Below are 18999 nucleotides of genomic sequence, written 5' to 3'. Positions count from 1 at the left end.
CCTTTTTTTAGTGTTTGCTCCTGATACCTGCCAAGTTCCCTCAAGTTACTAGTCATCAAAGATCTTCAGACACTTCCTACTTCAGGATTTAGGAAGCATGCAGGAGGGGCAGCGGCTACAAAGCAGGAGGCATGCAGAAACAACACTCAGGCACAGCATTAGGAAGATGAGCACTCAGTGGAAGTGGAAACTAGTGAGGGATCTGAAGGGTTGCAAGAAGAACTTCTGCAGTTCGACAGCAATAAAAGATCTAGAAAATATGAGTCTGCCACTGAAACATGGTCTTTGCAAGTACAGTCTGATCTTTGGCATGGAGGGCTCTGTGTCTAATAGGAAAGCCTGGGTGAAAAATGGGACTACTCAAAACCAGAATATGATCAAATTTGGGATCATTTATGTAAACTGGACACATACAGGTCAATGGGGTGCACTTGCAGGTGGTGGTAGAGCTGCCAAAGGTGCATTCAAGGCCACTACTGTCTTGAGTAGTGGAGCAGGTCCCTGATGACTGGAAGGTAGTGTTCTGATGAAATAATACAAGAGCAGGTAGTATTGGAAGCAAATGCTTCAACACAGATGGAGTACAGATCAAAATCATGGATGTCAGAACAAAAATCCAGGTTTTCATCAAAATGAAAGAGGGGAGAAGTCAGTTTACAACTTGGTCATCACTGCTGAAAATATGGCAAGTGTTTCTGACACTCATGGCTATGGCTGGCTCTCACTCAATTTTATCTCTTTGGCATCAATATGTCTTACACCAAGTATTTCTGGTAGTATTTGTCTCGCCATCTTTATATTTGCTGGGAAACAATCTTCTACATGAGTTTTTTTTTTCTCATCCTTCTTGTGAGGTGCTTCGTGATGGCATGACCTCCGCACAGCTATTTCAGTTCAGTTTAGAAACCCATTCATTGGTCCCTGCACAAAACGCTAGAGGATAATTTCCAAGGCTGTAGAGTTTCCAGGCATTTCTCTAAATATGAAGATCACTGGACTGTCTTACTATCCTATTTTTCACTGACCCACCACCTCTGCAAAATTTCATTAAATTCTGTTGTATCATTCTCTTTCACTTCGGCACAAGACAGTAATAGTTTATCTATCAAAGCTTGAGGTCAGCTGTAATATTCAAAGCAAAACCACTAAAGGCAAACAAAAATATGCCATGCAGTCTGGGAAGTTCAGTAAAAAGATATCATCCTGTTTGTTTTAGTGCCACATCATTGACAGGTCTGGGGGGCAGCCTTGTCCTTCAAACCACTCTGTGGGGTGTTCTCTTTTTTTGACCTGGAACATCTTGTGCTTATTTTCTTTTATTGGATACAAATGCCATTCCTACCTCTCTTCAGCAGTGGTAATGTTGGTGATACATTTTATATGTAATTTACTGCTTTCTCCCGCTTCACATATTTCTTCCAAGATGCCTCTGTGTTGGAAATCTGGCTACCACTTTGTCTACTTAGGCATATTCTGTCATACAAACACCTTTTAATATATATACTGTGTCAGGCACTAGAGAAAATATTACTCATAGACTACATTAGACCTGTAACTTCCAGCCTGTGCTCAGGTTCTTTTGGCTACATTACCAGAATAGATGTCATGCATAGGAATTCTTATTCAGAGATGGCCTTTTGATATCAGACATGTTTTGATTCTGACACGTTTTGATATATGAATTATGTGAACTAATCCAGAACCACCAATGTCTATCGTCTTTTCATTTTTTTTACTACTGTCTGTGTCAGGAAGACATTCTATGAGAAGTGCATCCTCAGCCATATCAATCTCACAGAGTTACATATTCTGGAAAAAACCCAACAGTTAAACCAACAGTTATCCATGAGAATTGAGTAGTTTGATTTGGTATTTGAATATTCTGCATTTGACTAGTCATTAATGCTACTACTGTTGTATAGAACAATGCCATCTGTCTGGTATCTGTTCTTCTGCCTATACCCCATAACCTTACATATCCTTCTTCAAAATATATTTTTGGAATCCATCCAAATATAATAGTTGCTTTCAAAAAGTGAAGAAACATTGTGATGTAGTGCAGGTAGTCTTCCAGCATATGAGCACGTATAGCCAAGTGGAAAACTGCTTGTAGGCAATTAGGAGAAACTGTGCTCATTTCAGTTTCTATTCCTCTGAATTGAGCATATGTATAATTAAATACTTAACAGTTGTGCTTGATTTTAGGTTTCATTAAAACTCATACAGCAGCAATTGCCCTAATTTTAGGGAATTGTCTAACATGTATAATGTAGTATGGTGCAATGTGGCAAATGAGTTTGTTTCTGCTGGTCTAAGTCAAATGAAGACAGTAGCCTATTCAGCTCAAACCAATAAACATGTCAAGTTGATACTTCTTTCTAGTTTTGTTTGGTTGGTTGATTTGGAGGGGGTTGTTTGTTTTTTTTTGAGGTGTTTGTTTGTTTGTTTCATTTTTGGTGCATTTTCTGTACATAAAGGAAGTGGAATTAACTGATGAGGAAGAGGCAATCAAAGCAAATCTAGTGGGTGATACGGAACTACCTCCAGAAGTCCTTGATAAGATTGTTCCTGACTGGTGGAAGAAAGAGCCATTCCGGTAACTGTAATTCAATTCTCTCTTTTTTTAATTAAGTTTAGGAAGTATCTAGTCCACTGTGTCCACAATTGTAAATAACTATGGCAGAGATTATTTCAAGGCTCTTGTACTTTTTTATGAGTAATGACTTACCTGTCAATCTTGGTTTTGTTGTACTGTATGAATTGATATTTTGATAGTAATATCATGTTTCATATGCTGCACACAGGATTGGACAAAAGTACTTGGAACACCTGAATTGGATTAAATCTCCTAAATAGCTGGGTAATTTTCATGGGTTTACAGGATAGATATGAAAACAAACCTTTTATATTTTTATATAATTTTTGTCCTGATTGCAGATTGGGAACAATGGTTCTCTACACAGTGTAAAAACAGGGAGATCGGTTCTAGAAAAAAAAAGAATGCAGAAAGACAAAAAATTACCCAGCATTATGCATCATGTTGTAATATTAAATTGTTTTAGATTACATTCTATTGTATTACATCACAATACATTGCACTACTAAAATATACTATGTAGTACTCTTTTTCCCCGCAGCATCCAGGGCTACCTGTTCTTCCCTTCACTTCCACTTCTTCTAGCTTCTTTGGTTTTCTGCAATTTTGCAGTGTATCCTATTTAAGTCTAAAGTAATAGATATAAATATTAGCTTCTTACCAACACAACATTCATCCTTGTATAACTATTTGTCTAATTCAAAATCGTAAGAGCTCCAATAAGCCTTAGAGCTTTCCAGGTATAACTGACTTGTTTTTAACATCTGCAGGAAGAGAAATATAAGTCATGCTGAGTGACAAATTTCTTATCCTACAGAAGAAACATAAATTTTCAGGCACAAACTACCTTTGAGAGCCGCTACCAGAAAAGTGTTTGGGGCACCTTCTATTTTTTGAGACCAGTGCCTAAGAAGTATTGTTTCTAGAGTCACACAAGCAAGTCTGAGGACACAATTAATTTTTTTAAGTTCCTTTAAAATATTTAAGCCTTGCAAATTACAACCTCAGAAGAAATTAATTTGTAACTACACTAATTAAAATACACAGCAAAATAACAGTTTTACATTGTCAAAAGATACTAGCTGAAAGTATTTTTTAAATTTTACTCGACATATGCATTTAATATGGGATGTTTTGTGAGGTTTTTTCCAAACTAATTACATGTTCACTGTGTTGCACTTTAAACTACACTGTGTAATGGTAAATATCTTATTTTCCAATCAGATCCACAGGCTTTATACTGGATGGCTTCCCTCGTACTTCAGATGAAGCCAGATATTTGTCAGAACAAGGACTCTGTCCTGATATTGTAGTTTATATTCAAGTAGAGGAAGATGACATTCTTAACCGTCTTTTTCCTCCACGTCTGAAAAAATGGAAAGACAGACGACGTAAAAAAAAGGAATATAAAAAGAAGCTGAAGGAACTAAAAGCAAAAAGAAAGGTAATTTTTGAGCCCTACGCCTTTTTTGTTGTTGTTTTTACAGGAGAGGTCTGAGCACGGACTCTGAAACTCCCAAAGCTGTGAAGAGCACACGGTGTAACAGATATTGGAGCCAGGAGACACAGTCCTACACATTCCCAGCATTCCTAGGTTTACCATAGGAACCAAAAATAATTTAGGGCTGCTTTCCTCTTCTATGCAATTAATGCATGCAGGAGTTTGTGTGTCTCGCAGCCCAAGTAACTGTGCTGCCAGGTAAATGGCACTCCCTGGAAAGGGAGTGAATATGGCAATTAAAAAATCACTTCATGCACTGTAGTATTGTTACATCCCAGACTCCCTGAGCCTGTGCTATTGAGTTGATCGGCATCTCCCACAGGCTGATCACCACCATATGGGGAGTGTGTCTGTGTTCCCAACTCTGGTACTCTGCACAGGAATGTTGTCACCCTAAGCTGCATTCTCAGTGCTGTTGCAGCTGCTCTATGTCCCATTCAAATGAAGCTGTGCCTGCTGTTGAACAGGTTACAAATTGGTTGAGGTAGCCTGAAGCCTCTAGGCAGACATTTACAATTGGCACATGTAATATATTCAAGGTTCCTCAGTTTCTATAAAAGTGAGATAAAATACTTCACGTGTAGTATCAGAAAAGGTCTGAGCATAATTACTACAGAGCAGCTGATACACAGGAAGTTAGGACAACAGAGTTTGGGACAAGACTCATACAACACCATTAATATCCCTAAGCAGTCAAAGAGAGCACCACACATTTACTACCATACTCAGTCACCCCTTTGCCAAATGGCAGAAACCACTTATAAATTTAAAAACTCTGTAGTTTACCAATAAACCTATTAGTATATTTTCTGTGTGATAAGAAAGAGTCACAGTGGTTTTTTTCCTCTAATATCAATATCAGAAATTGCCAAATCAGTTTTTCTAAAACTTAGATGTTTGCCTAGTAGAGAGGTATATCTGGTCTGCAACATTTCAAACTCTAGGTGGTATTTTTTAACATTAGAACCAACTGCAACAGAATTTTAAGGAGGAAAAAACAGAGTTAAATTATAGGTTACATTACCAATTTTCAGAGGGGAGCTTTTATTAGGAAGTATCATCAGTCTTTTTACATCTTCTTTTCACTAACAGAAGGAGAAGATTGCCAGAAGAAGGGAAGAACTTCTGGCAGAGCAACAAAAAAAGAAGCAGGAGGTAAGAAAACAACCTTATATGACAGTTTTTAAATAGAAGCATTATGCTATGGTATGCAAACTGTAGTTTGCATTCATACCATAGAAATTTCTAGAGCTTTTACTCACAGACTTCAGGACAATGTAGAACAGTAAAATTATGATAGATTGTGAGATACTTTGACTTTCAAAAATAATTTTATATTATGTTAGAAACTTAGAAACTATGGATTCATGAAGACTAAAAACTATTTTAAAAGAATTCTCCATATGTGCGTCAGTTCAAGAAAATACTTATGGATGTGTTTAATGTATCTAATTTGTAAGCATAGGAGTAGCCCCACTAATTGAAATTAGGCATGTGCCTTTCAGTACACTGTCAAATTCATGGTTAATCTAGGATAGGACTGTACCAGGATTTCTGCCCAAAGTCAATTACATAATATATTTATAAATGCATTCATGTACTACTTGACTGCTCTTGATATTCTGTCAGCTACGCTTTCATCAAACACATTTGTTTATAACAAAGTCTTGTCAAACTACAACACCATGTATGAAAAAACACTCTTTACAAAACTGCAGTGTAGCTCTTCAGGTTTTTAAGGTACGCTTGGAACTGGTATGATGCTTCACTGTATGCACTATGCAATACCTGCTGTATTTTCTTCTGAAATAAGATTCTAGAATTTATTAGATTTTTGCATATGATAAAGGATATCCCAAAATGAGGTTTTGTTGAACTAATGGCTTTTTTAATTTAAAAAGAGACAAGAATACCATATGTTCCTTCAAAATATTTGTGTCGTAGACATGAAACAACAAAATATTTTGTCTTTATAGGCTTTAGCAAAAAAGGGTAATGATGAAGCTACTGAGGAGGAGGAGGAGGATGAGAATGAAGATATTGAAGCTATACTTGCAGAAGAGTTTGGAGAAGAAGAAGAAGAAGAAGAGGAAGAACCAGAAGAAGAAGAAAATGAAGAAGATGCTGTTGAGCGCATGCAAAATGAAATTTCAGAGAAGTTTGAATCAGAAGTAGAAATATTACAAAGTGTGCAGGTACTGATACCACTGCTTATTTTATCAAATTATATGATCACATGAAGAAGAATTTCCATATTTATTTTTCACAATTAAAAATTATAGTGCCTCAATAACCATATTGCTGTACTTATTATCTAAGAATGTGAACAAGATGAAGACAGTACTGAGAAGGTATAGACTTTAAAGAGTATATAATTTATATGACTAATAAATATAGCAGAGAAAAAAAAGGAAGCTTTTGAGTAGACCTATCTTGGTGTCATTTAATTTTTGATAGGTCAGTTGACACAGGCCAACTGACCTAGAGAGTTATGAATGTATGAACAGTACTTCAAAATAATTTTTGAGGCAAAATTCTTAGTAGACAGCTGTATTTTTTTAATACCGTTCCTAGCTGTTGGTGATGAAACCAAATGTAAAGAAAAAATCCAAATCTACTCTCAATTAGGGTGTTTGGCACCATTCCCACACCTGGTGACATAATTTTCTTGAAATCAGTGCAATTGCCTGTGGCGAGGTGACCTCATCTAACACCAGATATCTGCATGCCAAATACCACATCTAAGGCAGTACGTAGATTGGTAACATTTGTTTATTATCTACTAAGTATCTCATTTCAGAAAGGAACTAATCTGGATTTAGAACAATCTCTATCCACTGACCAGAGAGAAGGTTTACCAAACCAGATAATGATACAACATTGTAGCAGTGTGACACCTAATACAGGAGTTTAAACTTCAGTGGGCAGGAAGACCAATTCCTATCAAAATTTGCTGATTTATGTTAACTGAGAACATGCTTAGGAAATCCTTGATAGTTCACAGAAAATCTTGCCATCAGTCTTCATTAAAAATCTGATTGCATTTACGATTCTAATATTTTATTATGTTTTCATAACCAGGAAGAACTTGAAACGTTATCAATACCACCACTTGAGGTCAATGGAGGACGGAAGCCTCACATTGTGTGCTACCAAATATACAGCAAGCTCAAACCTCTAGTGGAAAACCGCAGGAGCATTTTTGAGAAATGTTACCCAATAAGTTTGCCACTTGCACAGAAGATGCTAGCTTTCTCGTATAAATTACTAAGTTCTTTTGGTCAATGGGACCCAGTCAAGGTAATGTTCTTAATTTTCAAGAGTTGACACTTCGTAAAAATGTATTTCACATTAACAAGATATTTTCAGACAGTGCGACTAATATCAGAGCTATTTAATGAAAGCTACATTACTGAATCAAAATAACACCACTGAATATACACAAAATACAGCAAGCATTAATAATAAAAGGTGTTAGTCTTTTCAGTGTTGCAGCCAATTTAAGGCTGAGAGGCATTTAGTAAAATTTGTTACACTGTCATTGATGACATGATTAAAGGTGGCATTGAATCAGAAAGAAATACCCAACTCCTAATGATACACAAAACACAGGATGACAGAGAAGGTCTTAAAATTTTCCAGTAGTAGTGAGAACTAACTGAAAGAATTTGGAATATGAATTTGTAAGAAGCCACACAGAGAACTGCCCACCAAACCTAGTAGTGGCAAAAAATGTTAGAGGTACTTAATTCATTAGCAATAATTCTTTCTTGTCAAAATTTAAAATTTTTGAAGAGCACAAAATCTGTTTCTGTGGTATTTTACTAGAGATCTGGACAGTTGAGATCAGAAAGTGCTCATCACTACCCCCAAGGTAGGAAATCCAATGTTCACAGATAATTCTTTTGGTTTAATGCTAGAAATAAAAGCAGATTGGATTGTGAGTAAATAAAAATTAAAAAGGAAGATTTATTGAAAAAAAAAGTCCATTGAACAACATACAGAAAGCACGAAGGCACTGAAGGAAACAAACTTTGGCCTTCATTTTACTATGCCAATTAATCAAATTATTTTATTCCTTTTTGTTGGGTCTTCACCTGTTCCAGATCCTTTTTAACCATAGGATCACAATCTTCATTCTTTTTCATGGCTGCATCAATTGGCATCTAATAATCTAGGTACATACTAATAGAAGTAGATATGTCTACATGTATGTCATTTACAACTACTGAACCACAGTTTATGTGTTTAACTGCAATTAGTCTCTGCACCCTAGTCCTTGCACTTCATTCTATCAGATTTCACATTTTTGTATGCCATTTCTCCACTTCATTCCTTTGTTCTATACAGTGTTTTTTACCATCCAAAAAATACGATTCAGTTAGAAGAAAGAAGTCATAAGAAGCTACTGGATAAAATAAGAGTGGTGTGCTGACAGTGAAAATGTACAAGCTGATAAAAATGAAAGGGAAATAGGATCATTTTCAAGGCATTTTAGGATAATAATAGAAATTATAAAATTGATTACAGACTGGAAGTTTTGGGGTAGAAATGCAGATTGAGTATATGCCAGTTACTTTGAGATTAAATCTGGGGGGGAGGGAAAGTAACTGATTAGATAAGCAGAGAATAAATATTATGAGCTGAGTGAGGAATGGAAGCAGATATGCAGTAGAGCAGATTCATGAAATCCCATAAATTGAGGGCAAGCACCCTGAAATGGCTTGATGCAGGAGTAGGAACCTAAAGATATGAGAAAAGTCTGGCAGGACAATGCCACACCATAGAATAGCCCCATCTCTAGCTGTAATAACCAGACCAACCTTACTGACTCTTCAAAGATAATAATAGGTTTGTGATGTATGATTTTTCTTGACAAGAAGCTGAGTTGACTCTTACCCATTATTTGATATCTATGCATGTAAGTACTGGGGGTTTTTTCCTTCATGTATTTCAGTTTGCTCAATACACACTCAGATTTAGTGGACTATTTTTGCCAGGTTCTATGCTGGAGGAAAAAAAATTTAAAATTGTAATTTTCTTCCTTCTTTTGTTGAAGGAAGGTCAATGTTAGACATTGCTCAGAATGACACTTGTGAGTCTCTTTAGAATGGTAGAGGAATGCCATCTGGTCTGGACAATTTTTTCCATATATTGTTTTTCTACATTTTATTTCAAAGCATCTTTTATTGACACTTTAAGAACAGTTCTTCCAAGAAGGGCTGCAACAGGGACATGACTAAGTTTTTCCATAGAGAAGAGTAGTACAAGGAATTAATCTGGCATTACTTCAATGACTGTTTCTGCCAATTGCATTGCTTACATGCCAGTGATCCATCAACACTGCAGACTTTTTAGTGGGCTGTCTGATGTATTTGAAAAGATTTCATCAACAGTGCGTGTATTTTTCCAAGAACTTTTTCAGCTTATCTTCTTGTGGTTTTTCACTTGACCATCATGTATTGATATCTTTTTACATCTTTTTTATTTGTATATGATTTCTGGTGAACAGAATATTTTCAGTGTATTTTCTATTGGCAGACATGCAGGTGAGTTTAATTCACTGAGGAATAAAATTATCCTCTTTGTTCTCTGAAAATTCAAAAAACTGTTATGTTAATCTCTGACTACACTATCTTGACAGACATAAGGTGTTATGGTACCACCTACTGGAAATAGTAAGTATTCTCTCTGTCTTCAATGTTTATTTCATCTTTTTAACAAGAAGTGTAGGTATAGAAGTTTCTCAGATTTGAGAAAAATCTGTGTGAATTTCAGAATGCTTTGATGGTTTGTCTCACATGGTTGGTACTCCTCTACTTTCCTATAAAGCCACTTCTCTGGAACGGAGGAAGAAGAGGCTTTGTCAAACCTAATTAACTGAGTCTCATTTTGTATGTTATACAGTTAAGCCAAGGAGATGTGATCAAGCCACAGCAAAGGCAGAGAAGTGAAGTCTTTCCAGTAATCCATCGACAATATATTTATTTCTTTTCAAGTAAAGAAAATAAAGAAACATTTATGACAAATCCCATCAAGTATATTTGTCAGCCAAAACCTAAGCTATCTGTGCCAGTAAAGATTGCGTTTGTGGGACTTCCAAAATCTGGAAAGACTACAGGTATGAGCAGTTATCTATTGAAAAATCTTTTTTTAATGACTCAAGTTGTATCTGTCCTTACTGTTATTAAGAAGTCATAAACTATTAATATTGTTGGTCTTCCTGCTTTTCTTTCTGGGCACAGATTCTTTTAGTTACATTCTCTAATATCTCATTTGACAGTCTGATACTTACGCATTGTCCATCTGAATTTTATTCCAAGTCCTTAAGATGTTAGTGACCTGGACTTGCATTTAGAAAAACTGGACTTACACTATTTATACCCCTTGTATTATTTATTATTATCTTCTAATTGTTTCTGATTTTTTTAAGATCAAGGATGAGGACCCCACACTCGGCACTCCCCAGTCTCCTTACAAATTTCTAGATTAAAAAAAAAACAAGATTTCCATCCTTCTCCCCTCCCCTTCCTCCTCCATGACTGTCAATCTGCACATTTCTCCCTTTTACTGGAAGAGGAGGAAATTAATTTTCAGCCATAGTTATTGATTAGAATAGGATGTTAGGAAGAAAAGAGACAGGTTCAAATTATCTCATATTTAGGATAAAATTTTGCCATGTTTCCCATTTCCTGGATAAATGATGTAACTGATGGGCTATTGTGTAAGAGGAGCAACAATGGAGGCATATTTTCTAACACACTAATGTTGATTATATCTGCTGAGGTGTGCTAAATTGAATCGTGTTAGTATGCCCTGTGCATATGCCAGATTGTGATGTTGCTTACCTTAAAAGTTGTGACTTGAAATCAAAATATTTTGCAGTTGCCCAGAGACTTGCGAGTGTTTATGGGTTCCTGCGCCTGTCCTTAGGAGATGCCATCCGGTTTGTGATAAACAACCAGCCAGAGAGTGAGCTGGCACTTGAGGTACAGTCACACCTTCTCCAGGGACTCACCGTACCTGATGAATTGGCCATCCAGGCTCTAGATGTGGCTCTGCTAAATCACATGGAGAATGCCACTGGGTAAGCGTCTTCTTGGGATTTTGAGGGTTTCTCAAACATGCCAGTCCCTTCATAGGTGTGGATTCCCATCTTATCACTCTAAAACAATTTCACTAAAACACATCAGTGGTTTCTGCATTAAGAAAATAATCGGTGCAAAAGGAGATTTTTTACAATTGTTCTGTGAAATAAGACTGAAGCATAATTTTCTGCAATTTGCAACTGTATTCTAGTAAATCCAAGTAATATACTTTATGACAGTTAGATTTTTCAGTCAATAAGCTGGTATCTTCTATTACTCTTTGAGAACTACCCTTTGGTCTCTCTTATACCAACTTCAGAACCGTCTTGGACACACCTGATTCTCTTTGATCATGCAGGCTGGTCCAGCACTCAAGGGTTTTTTTCTGATTCTCTTAACAACTGAAGTTATTAAGGAGGAACTGAAACCAGGGAGTCTTTCCACCTCATTCATACGTGATCCTGGGCTCTTTCACTGAAACACCCTTGAAACCAGGCAGACTTAAAAAGCTTTATCATCAGTATTTCATGACATTCAACTTCTCTCCCCAAAAAGGAGAACTGTTACAGAGAAAGGCGATTCTGCAATAATCGCTGAAAATTATTTGTGCTTCAGGTCAGAATTCTTTCAGCTTCTCTTTCATGTTAAATCCTGGAATATTGTTTCAGTATATTTTGTTCCAGTGTTGCCTAATATGTGAAAAGCATTTCTTCTTCAATATGATTTTAAAAACCCTTCAAATACTGTAGTAAATCATTTTACTTACCACTTTAAAAACTGCTTCTCTCAATCCACATGGAGACTTCTCATAGTTAAAATGATGTTTCTGAATGATTGACGTGTCAGAATTTTAAAGTACACCATTTTTATCAGTCACAGCCATCTAGTTATCTTTTGTCCTTTGTGTATTTCCTTTTCTCATTATTATTTCTTCTTCTACCTACTTGATTTTTTTATTTGGTCATAAATTCTTAGGAGTGAAGAATGTGCCTATCAAGGGAGAGCAGTGATAACTTCATGGCATGGGTGTAGACTTTTGTCTCCATGGAAAAATGTACTAGAAATATACATAAACTTAACTGGTTGATTGGAAACTCACTGCTTAGGAAAACTATTTTTCTGTTTCTGTTTGTGTGCAGAGTTATAATTGATGGATATCCTCTAACAAGAAAACACGTCAATCTCTTGGAATCAGCTAAGATAATTCCAGTGAAAATCTTTGAATTCGACATGGATACAGAGGAAGTGTTCAGAAGAGCACTGTTGGATAAGGAAAGCACAGACCGGTAGTGATACTCCCTGATAGATCTTTTATTTTCTACACAATATTGTAATATCTCTGTTTATGTGCCTCAGTGCTGTACTTAGAGGTTATATCTAACCTGGAGCATAACTCAGCCGTCTCTGAACTCCACATGTGAAAAAATGGGAACCAGTTCCTCTTCTTTCTTATGCTCTGATTTCCATAGACCGGAAACAGGGATGTAATGTGTTTGGGGCATCCTCTGGCCAGACCCCTCAATTGCATGACTGAGATGACAAGTGCAATGCTGTGCACCCACTGCTTAGTTTAACTGGTTTAATGAAGCCGTACATCAGAAATGTTACCACTTCTCTCTGCTGCTGAAGTTTATTTTTCATCAATTATTACCATAAAAGATATTGATATCTTTTAAAAACTTAAGTAGAGTACTTTTAAAAATATGGAAATAATGCATATTTAGTACTGTATCGAATTCAAGAGTTCTAAGCCTTTCAATTCAGTTCATTCTGTTCTTTGTTTTTCTGAGAAGATTAATATTCTGTTTAAAGAGCCATTAGCTGTTTCTGAGGAAGAACAGTAAGTAGTTTATAAGCAGACAGAGAATGAAAAAGAACAGAACATTCACCTTAAAATTAAATTGTGTAAGAATCTGTTTCTCATTAGAGGAAGTGTTTCTAAGAAATTCCAGATAGCTTGGAGCATTATTGCATGCCTCTTTCATTTTGTCCTTTGTTTTTCTCTTTCTTTTTATCAAGTAATCAGTACAATGTTAAATTGTTTACTAAAAGGCTAAAGACAATTTGCATTACAAAAAATTAAATCAATGATATGTTTTTGAAAGTATTTACTTTAAACTTCATTTTAAATACGAAACTAATTATATTTTATAGGCTTAAGTATAAATCAAGTGTGCAATATCAGGGTACCATTTAAAGGTGCACTTGTCATGTGTGTCAGGTAATATGTGTTGATACATTCCAAATCCTTTGCAAAATAATTATTGACTTGCATTTGGGACATAAACAGAAAAAGCTTTGTTCTTCATTTCTGAACGGGACTGTGTCATCATAAGTACACTGCTTTTCACATGTAGCTGGTAGTATTCTTAATAAGAAATTTATATTTCTCAAATATGTTTTACAGTGTCAAATAAGAAAAATTTTGTAAAAAGAACTTAGAGTGAACTCTAGAATTTACACCTGAAATTCAATGAAATTATCTAATCATCAGATTTAAATCACTGTTATTTTTCATTGTCTTTAGACCTCCCTATCCTGAACATGACAGCCCACAGATTCTAGCTATTAAACATTCCTGCTATAAAGAGCACATTGATGATATTAGAACTTACTGTATGAAGGAATATCAGAACTGGTGTGTGATCAATGCCAATCATAGCAAATGGAGGGTCTGGAACACTGTTCTGCAGGAAGTTCAGATGGTTGTTAAACAAATGCAGATATACCTGGAAAGAAAAAAAGAAGGTAAAAGAAAAACAGTGTTTCCCAGAATATTTGTTTCTTTCAAAAGCTGCAATGTACTATGTGCATGACAACTTCACCTTTCTTTGGATGAGGCTAATTCTTGGGCACATACACTCCTTTAAATTCTTCAATCTCATCTGCAGAGATCTTGAAGATCTCTTGAAAAGAGTGAAGCCAAAGCTAACTACAGGGCAGTCTGAGGTCATCCTCCAAAGAACAGGGTAACAGAAATCTGCAAAAGGAAGGCAGAATCCTTGGTCCATGGTAGATACAGCAACACTGGGTGGTAAATCACAAAGAGTACCCCAAAGGTACAAGGGGAACTCTAGCTTGCAGCTTCACTTTAGAGTTAGTGAAGGAAGAAGGAAGCAAAGGGAAGATGTTAATTTAAAATCTAGAAATAAGGTTGAATATGCCATCTACATTAATTTCTGTGATCTGGGAAGAAGACCACTTTATTCTAAAATGGCACAGTTCCCACTTTTGTGTGGGAACTTGACTTTTTGTGTGTCAGCACTGGTCAGGATTAAATATGTCTTTTAAACATGTCTGTACTATTTAACTAGAATTCCTCTGAAGGGCAAATACACTTCCTTATCTTATACCCACCTTTCGGGTTTAACTTCTACAGCTCTGTGGCTGCACCCATCTTAAAAGTTGGAATCATAATCAAAAATATTAAAATACACTTAACTTTTACACATCAGGCTTGAGAAAGCGTGATTTTTAAGTAATTTGGGTTTAAGATTGCATTTATTCAAGATTTTGAATATATTACCTTCAGATAGACTGTAGCATTTGCAAGATATGGATGAATAAAGGGGAGTCTTTCATCACAACTTGTACTCTTTTTCAGCAATGTTAAGAAATAAAATAATAGCTGAAATGTCCCTTAGTAACACAAAGGAGTGAAACAAGAAATCATAAATAAGAAGAACAGACTAATAAGCTAGCATGCAGAGAATCCCACATCATTAATAATTATTATATTTCTTAAATGCTACAAAAATGTAATTAAAATTAATTAGTAAAATGAGTTACAACTTAATTTTATTATCGAATTGGTGGTTTAGTTCTCATTATTTCATATAATTTTCAAATTATGAATTACCTTCTAGACTGTAGCATTCCTGATGAGAATTGTTTGATGTTTCTATGTGTCTCATAAATAAAAGATTATCATTAATTGCTTTCATTAACAGGAAAAGCAGCCAGCATTGCTTATTTATGTGTCACTCCCAAGGAACTGCAGGATCAGCTGGGGGAGTGTGGACAGTACTGTCCTGTCAGCCTTACAGAGAAAGGTGAACTGATTGACTGCTCTGTAACCCCCTCACTGGAGTTTGCTGCAGAATTTCAAGGGCGCTATTACAAAATGGCTTCACAGCAAGAACTGCAAGTGCGTGTCAAAAAGCAGGTCAAAAAAGGAGGGGATTATGGGAAGAGGGAACATTGTTGCTTAGATTCTTGGATTCCATACAGAAATAGGTAATATGCAACTTGAATTAGACCACTGTTGATAGCATTCAAGCTTTTGTTCTATGTACTTCTACTCTCAAGTGTCTAGGCAGAAAAAGTAGAGAACAGACACCATTAACTAAAGCTCCTCTTACAACTTGTCACAGATCAAACATTCATTTGAGAACAGTATCTTTGTCCTTTATCTGTTGTGGGCAGACTAGGTTAGAAAGTGGCTTATGATAGCAGTAGATAGTGATGGATGGTGGGTGGATAGTGACTACTTCGACTGAGTAGATTGGAAAACAAATCACTCAAGAGCAACAGCAGAGCAACACTGTTACATTGTAGAAAAAATAGGTATCTAAATCGTGTCAGCCAGTCCTCTGGAGTTTGACTAACAGTCCTACAGTGCTTCTTTCAGGATAAAAACATTTCTTTTTCTATAGAAATTCTTGAGCAGACCAGAGGTTTATGTATCATCACTGGCATCTCACCCTCTCCCAGCCCTACATATGCTACCGAAGAAACTGACTGCAGCAGAAGTGGCAGCCTTATTCCCTGTAAAGGCTGAAATGCAGGGATATTGTCCAGTCACTTACCTAGATGGAAAACAGAGGTATGTCACTAGAGTTTTCATAACCTGAATTACAGACTATGTTCTATATTAATGCATTCATGGGGAAATAGTTTCAAAGTACTTTTTAATGCTGTTCAGGGTTTGGACAGGAAAAACCATTACAATTCTCTATATTGCGCCTGTGGCTTTGGAAATCAAGATAAAATCACCTCTTAATACTTACATGGCTACAGATTCTACAAGCATCTGTGTTGGTTTGGTGTCTCTCATGATGAAGATAGACAGTTATAATTTGAATTCTATCATAAGCCTTTGAAGATTCAAAGAAATCTCATAAATCCCTAGTAAATGCAAAACTAGCTATTATGATTTTTGTAAGAGATCCATAAAGCTCCACTGTAAAGTCACACAGATTTCCTCAGTGTGTAAGAATTTCTCATCAGAGGAGAACCATAATAGCCAATTCTATGTTATCCCTTTTTAATCTCCTGACTAACTATGATTGGTATTTTAAATGGAGGCGCTCCAAAGAAGCACTGTGTAATAATAAGTAGATTTTGAGGCAGAGACTATCAGATTTTTTTTAACTTTCAGTCATGTAGTGGAAACTTGGATGATCCAATTACTATTTTTTTTAATTGCTACCAGTATTACTGAATTACCAGAATGCTACCAGTAGCTCATTAATTTATACCACACAAATTATGTTTTACATTTTTTGTGAATGAGTAATTCTTGCTCCATCTCTTCAGATATGAAGCTTTGGTGCCTGGCAATATTGAGTATGCAGCAAAATACCAAGACAAGGTATATATTTTTGAAAGTGAAGAAAAACTTGAGAAGTTTATGAGGTGAGTACACTAATTGCATTTTAATATTTTATTATGTCACTGTTTATACATCTTAAAAGTGCTTACTTTTTATCTGGTTAGGTTACCAGAGAAGTACTGGAATCTGAAGCTTCCCTGTAAACTCCCTCCAAAAAAAGAGCCAATGCTACTAACTACACTTCCTTTGGCTGGATACCTTGAACAGGCCAGTTTTTGTTTTTCTGTTTTAAAATATGATTTTTGATATATAGTGTATCCCACTCCATTTTTAAAACTTTTTAATGCATTTGAGTCTTATATTTATTAATGAGATTATATTAAATTGAAATTTTTTTGTTAAAATTAAGAGCAATTTTTTGAGCTTTAAAATAATAGGTGTCCGTAGCTTTAATGGAAAAAATACAAGACTATCAGAGGGGTATAATAATATTACATGATAGATTTTCTGACTTAGCTGTTTATCATATCTTGTAAGAGTACATTTTGGTGTGAATTTTAACACCAGCATAGACACAAGCTTACCTGGGAAAATTTAAGAGTAGTTTATTACACTTTGACACATGAATAAATAAAAAAAATTATTCATGGTCACAGCCCCCCCTATTTTATGCTAATTTGTTATCTTCTCCTATTCACCAACTTCGTGTATCCTCCTGTATTGTTAGAGCTGCATTAAAACAGGGTGAGACATTGTTCAAGGTCTCTGTAATGGTCTTTTAAAACTGTTTTCTTTCTTTAGGGAGTAGCAACTTCTCTAATAAAAGCTCTGCATGAAGTCAGCAGCCTTAAGCCAAAGTATCCATTCCTAAGCGTGAAAGAAACTGCTCTGCTTTTTGTCTCCTTCCATCTAAAAGGTAGTGTATAAAATAGCATGATATAAAAATAATTAATTGTATAAATAACATAAGAACTCTGACATAATATAGATAGCCAATTAGTGTTCATATTTGCTATTTTTTAGAATTTCTGTTTGGGTTTTTTTCAGCCAGAGATATCAGTTGCAGGTAATAATCTTTAATAGTTTGCAATCAGCTTAGCTATTGCCAGCTTTCTTGATTTCAGTGTCCTTATTTGGAGCTCTGCTATAGCTTTGAGCTGGTTTCCAGCACTGCTGGAGATTTCTGGAGCATGATTGACATTTCTTTCAACCCACCACTTTTGTCTTTTATAAACCAACCTGTTCACTGGGTGAACTTCACCTGGCCTTTTGTATTTTACATTTTTACTTATTCTTTTAGATAATACCAATCTTAATTAATTTTTCAAAGCTCTTCACATCCTGTGTTTCCTCATGCAGTTTCCAGAGCCCTCCAGAATTTCCTTGAACTATCACAGATTTTTTTGCTTTATTAAGGAAGACCATTGAACAGAGCAGACGCATGTTAAGCCCCTACATAAATGTACAGTTCCTAAGCCACCAAACTGCTTTTATTTATACTGTAGTTTGCTTCATTCACAAAGGCTATTCTCATTCTATTGTTAGCATGGCTTTGCTAACATAAGAATGCCCATGCTAGGAATCTTTTGTTCATCTATTGCAACATTAAATCATTATTAGTAGTGGATGATGAACCAGAAAGGTTATGCAAGTGCAAAAATCTCTTCTCCTCATGCAGTGCCAAATGGCTGGACCATAGCAATTCAGGAAAACAAGTTATCTTCTTGTAGCACTGCATAGGACTGCTTCCAACTTTAAGATATAGCAGGCCTGTACACTGACAAATCACTTGAACTTGAGGAAGAACTTCCTTCATGTACTAGTGACCAAGCACTGGAACAGATTGCTTAGAGAAATTGTGGAGTCTGAAAATATTCAAGAGCCATCTGAACAAAATCCCGTGCCATGTCTCTGGGATGACCCTGCTGTGATTTGTTACAAGTACAGCATTATTCATTTTTGTGTTTCTCTTCAGAGTAGTCACACCATCCTTGATCAAAAAATTTGATCAAAGTGCTTCAAGTTGTGGTCCCCTCGAAATTTATTTCGTCCTCTTTCTATGTGAAGTCAAACCTTCTCATCTTCAATTAACATCATTCTCTAATCTCACATTTAAATAGGGGACAAGAAGGAGGGATTTAGTTGCTCCTTCAGCTTCTCACAACACTGGATTGCTTTCAGTATCTGAGAAGGTACAGGTGATCAACCATAAATGCAGAGGGATTTACTCCTGGAAAGAGAGTAGTAAACCATATATCAC

General features: G+C 35.8%; 1 protein-coding gene across 4 annotated transcripts in view; it reads left to right on the top strand.

The window, feature by feature from the left end:
- AK9 (adenylate kinase 9) overlaps positions 1-18999 on the top strand; it is a 58960-nt gene that overhangs the window by 37503 nt on the left and 2458 nt on the right. For all 4 annotated transcript variants that reach the window (XM_063389784.1, XM_063389783.1, XM_063389785.1 and 1 more), the window contains 14 exons: positions 2478-2596; positions 3821-4040; positions 5190-5252; positions 6074-6292; positions 7179-7397; positions 10005-10218; positions 10983-11184; positions 12325-12471; positions 13713-13933; positions 15136-15332; positions 15841-16010; positions 16724-16822; positions 16904-17006; positions 17541-17655. In XM_063389784.1, the coding sequence (XP_063245854.1) occupies positions 2478-2596; positions 3821-4040; positions 5190-5252; positions 6074-6292; positions 7179-7397; positions 10005-10218; positions 10983-11184; positions 12325-12471; positions 13713-13933; positions 15136-15332; positions 15841-16010; positions 16724-16822; positions 16904-17006; positions 17541-17655 (2308 nt within the window). The remainder of the gene's footprint in view (positions 1-2477; positions 2597-3820; positions 4041-5189; positions 5253-6073; positions 6293-7178; positions 7398-10004; positions 10219-10982; positions 11185-12324; positions 12472-13712; positions 13934-15135; positions 15333-15840; positions 16011-16723; positions 16823-16903; positions 17007-17540; positions 17656-18999) is intronic.

This window comes from Prinia subflava, chromosome 2 (assembly GCF_021018805.1).
Source record: "Prinia subflava isolate CZ2003 ecotype Zambia chromosome 2, Cam_Psub_1.2, whole genome shotgun sequence".
NCBI lineage: Eukaryota > Metazoa > Chordata > Aves > Passeriformes > Cisticolidae > Prinia > Prinia subflava.
Note: the sequence above shows the minus strand (reverse complement) of the source record. Positions and strands in the feature narration are given on the sequence as shown.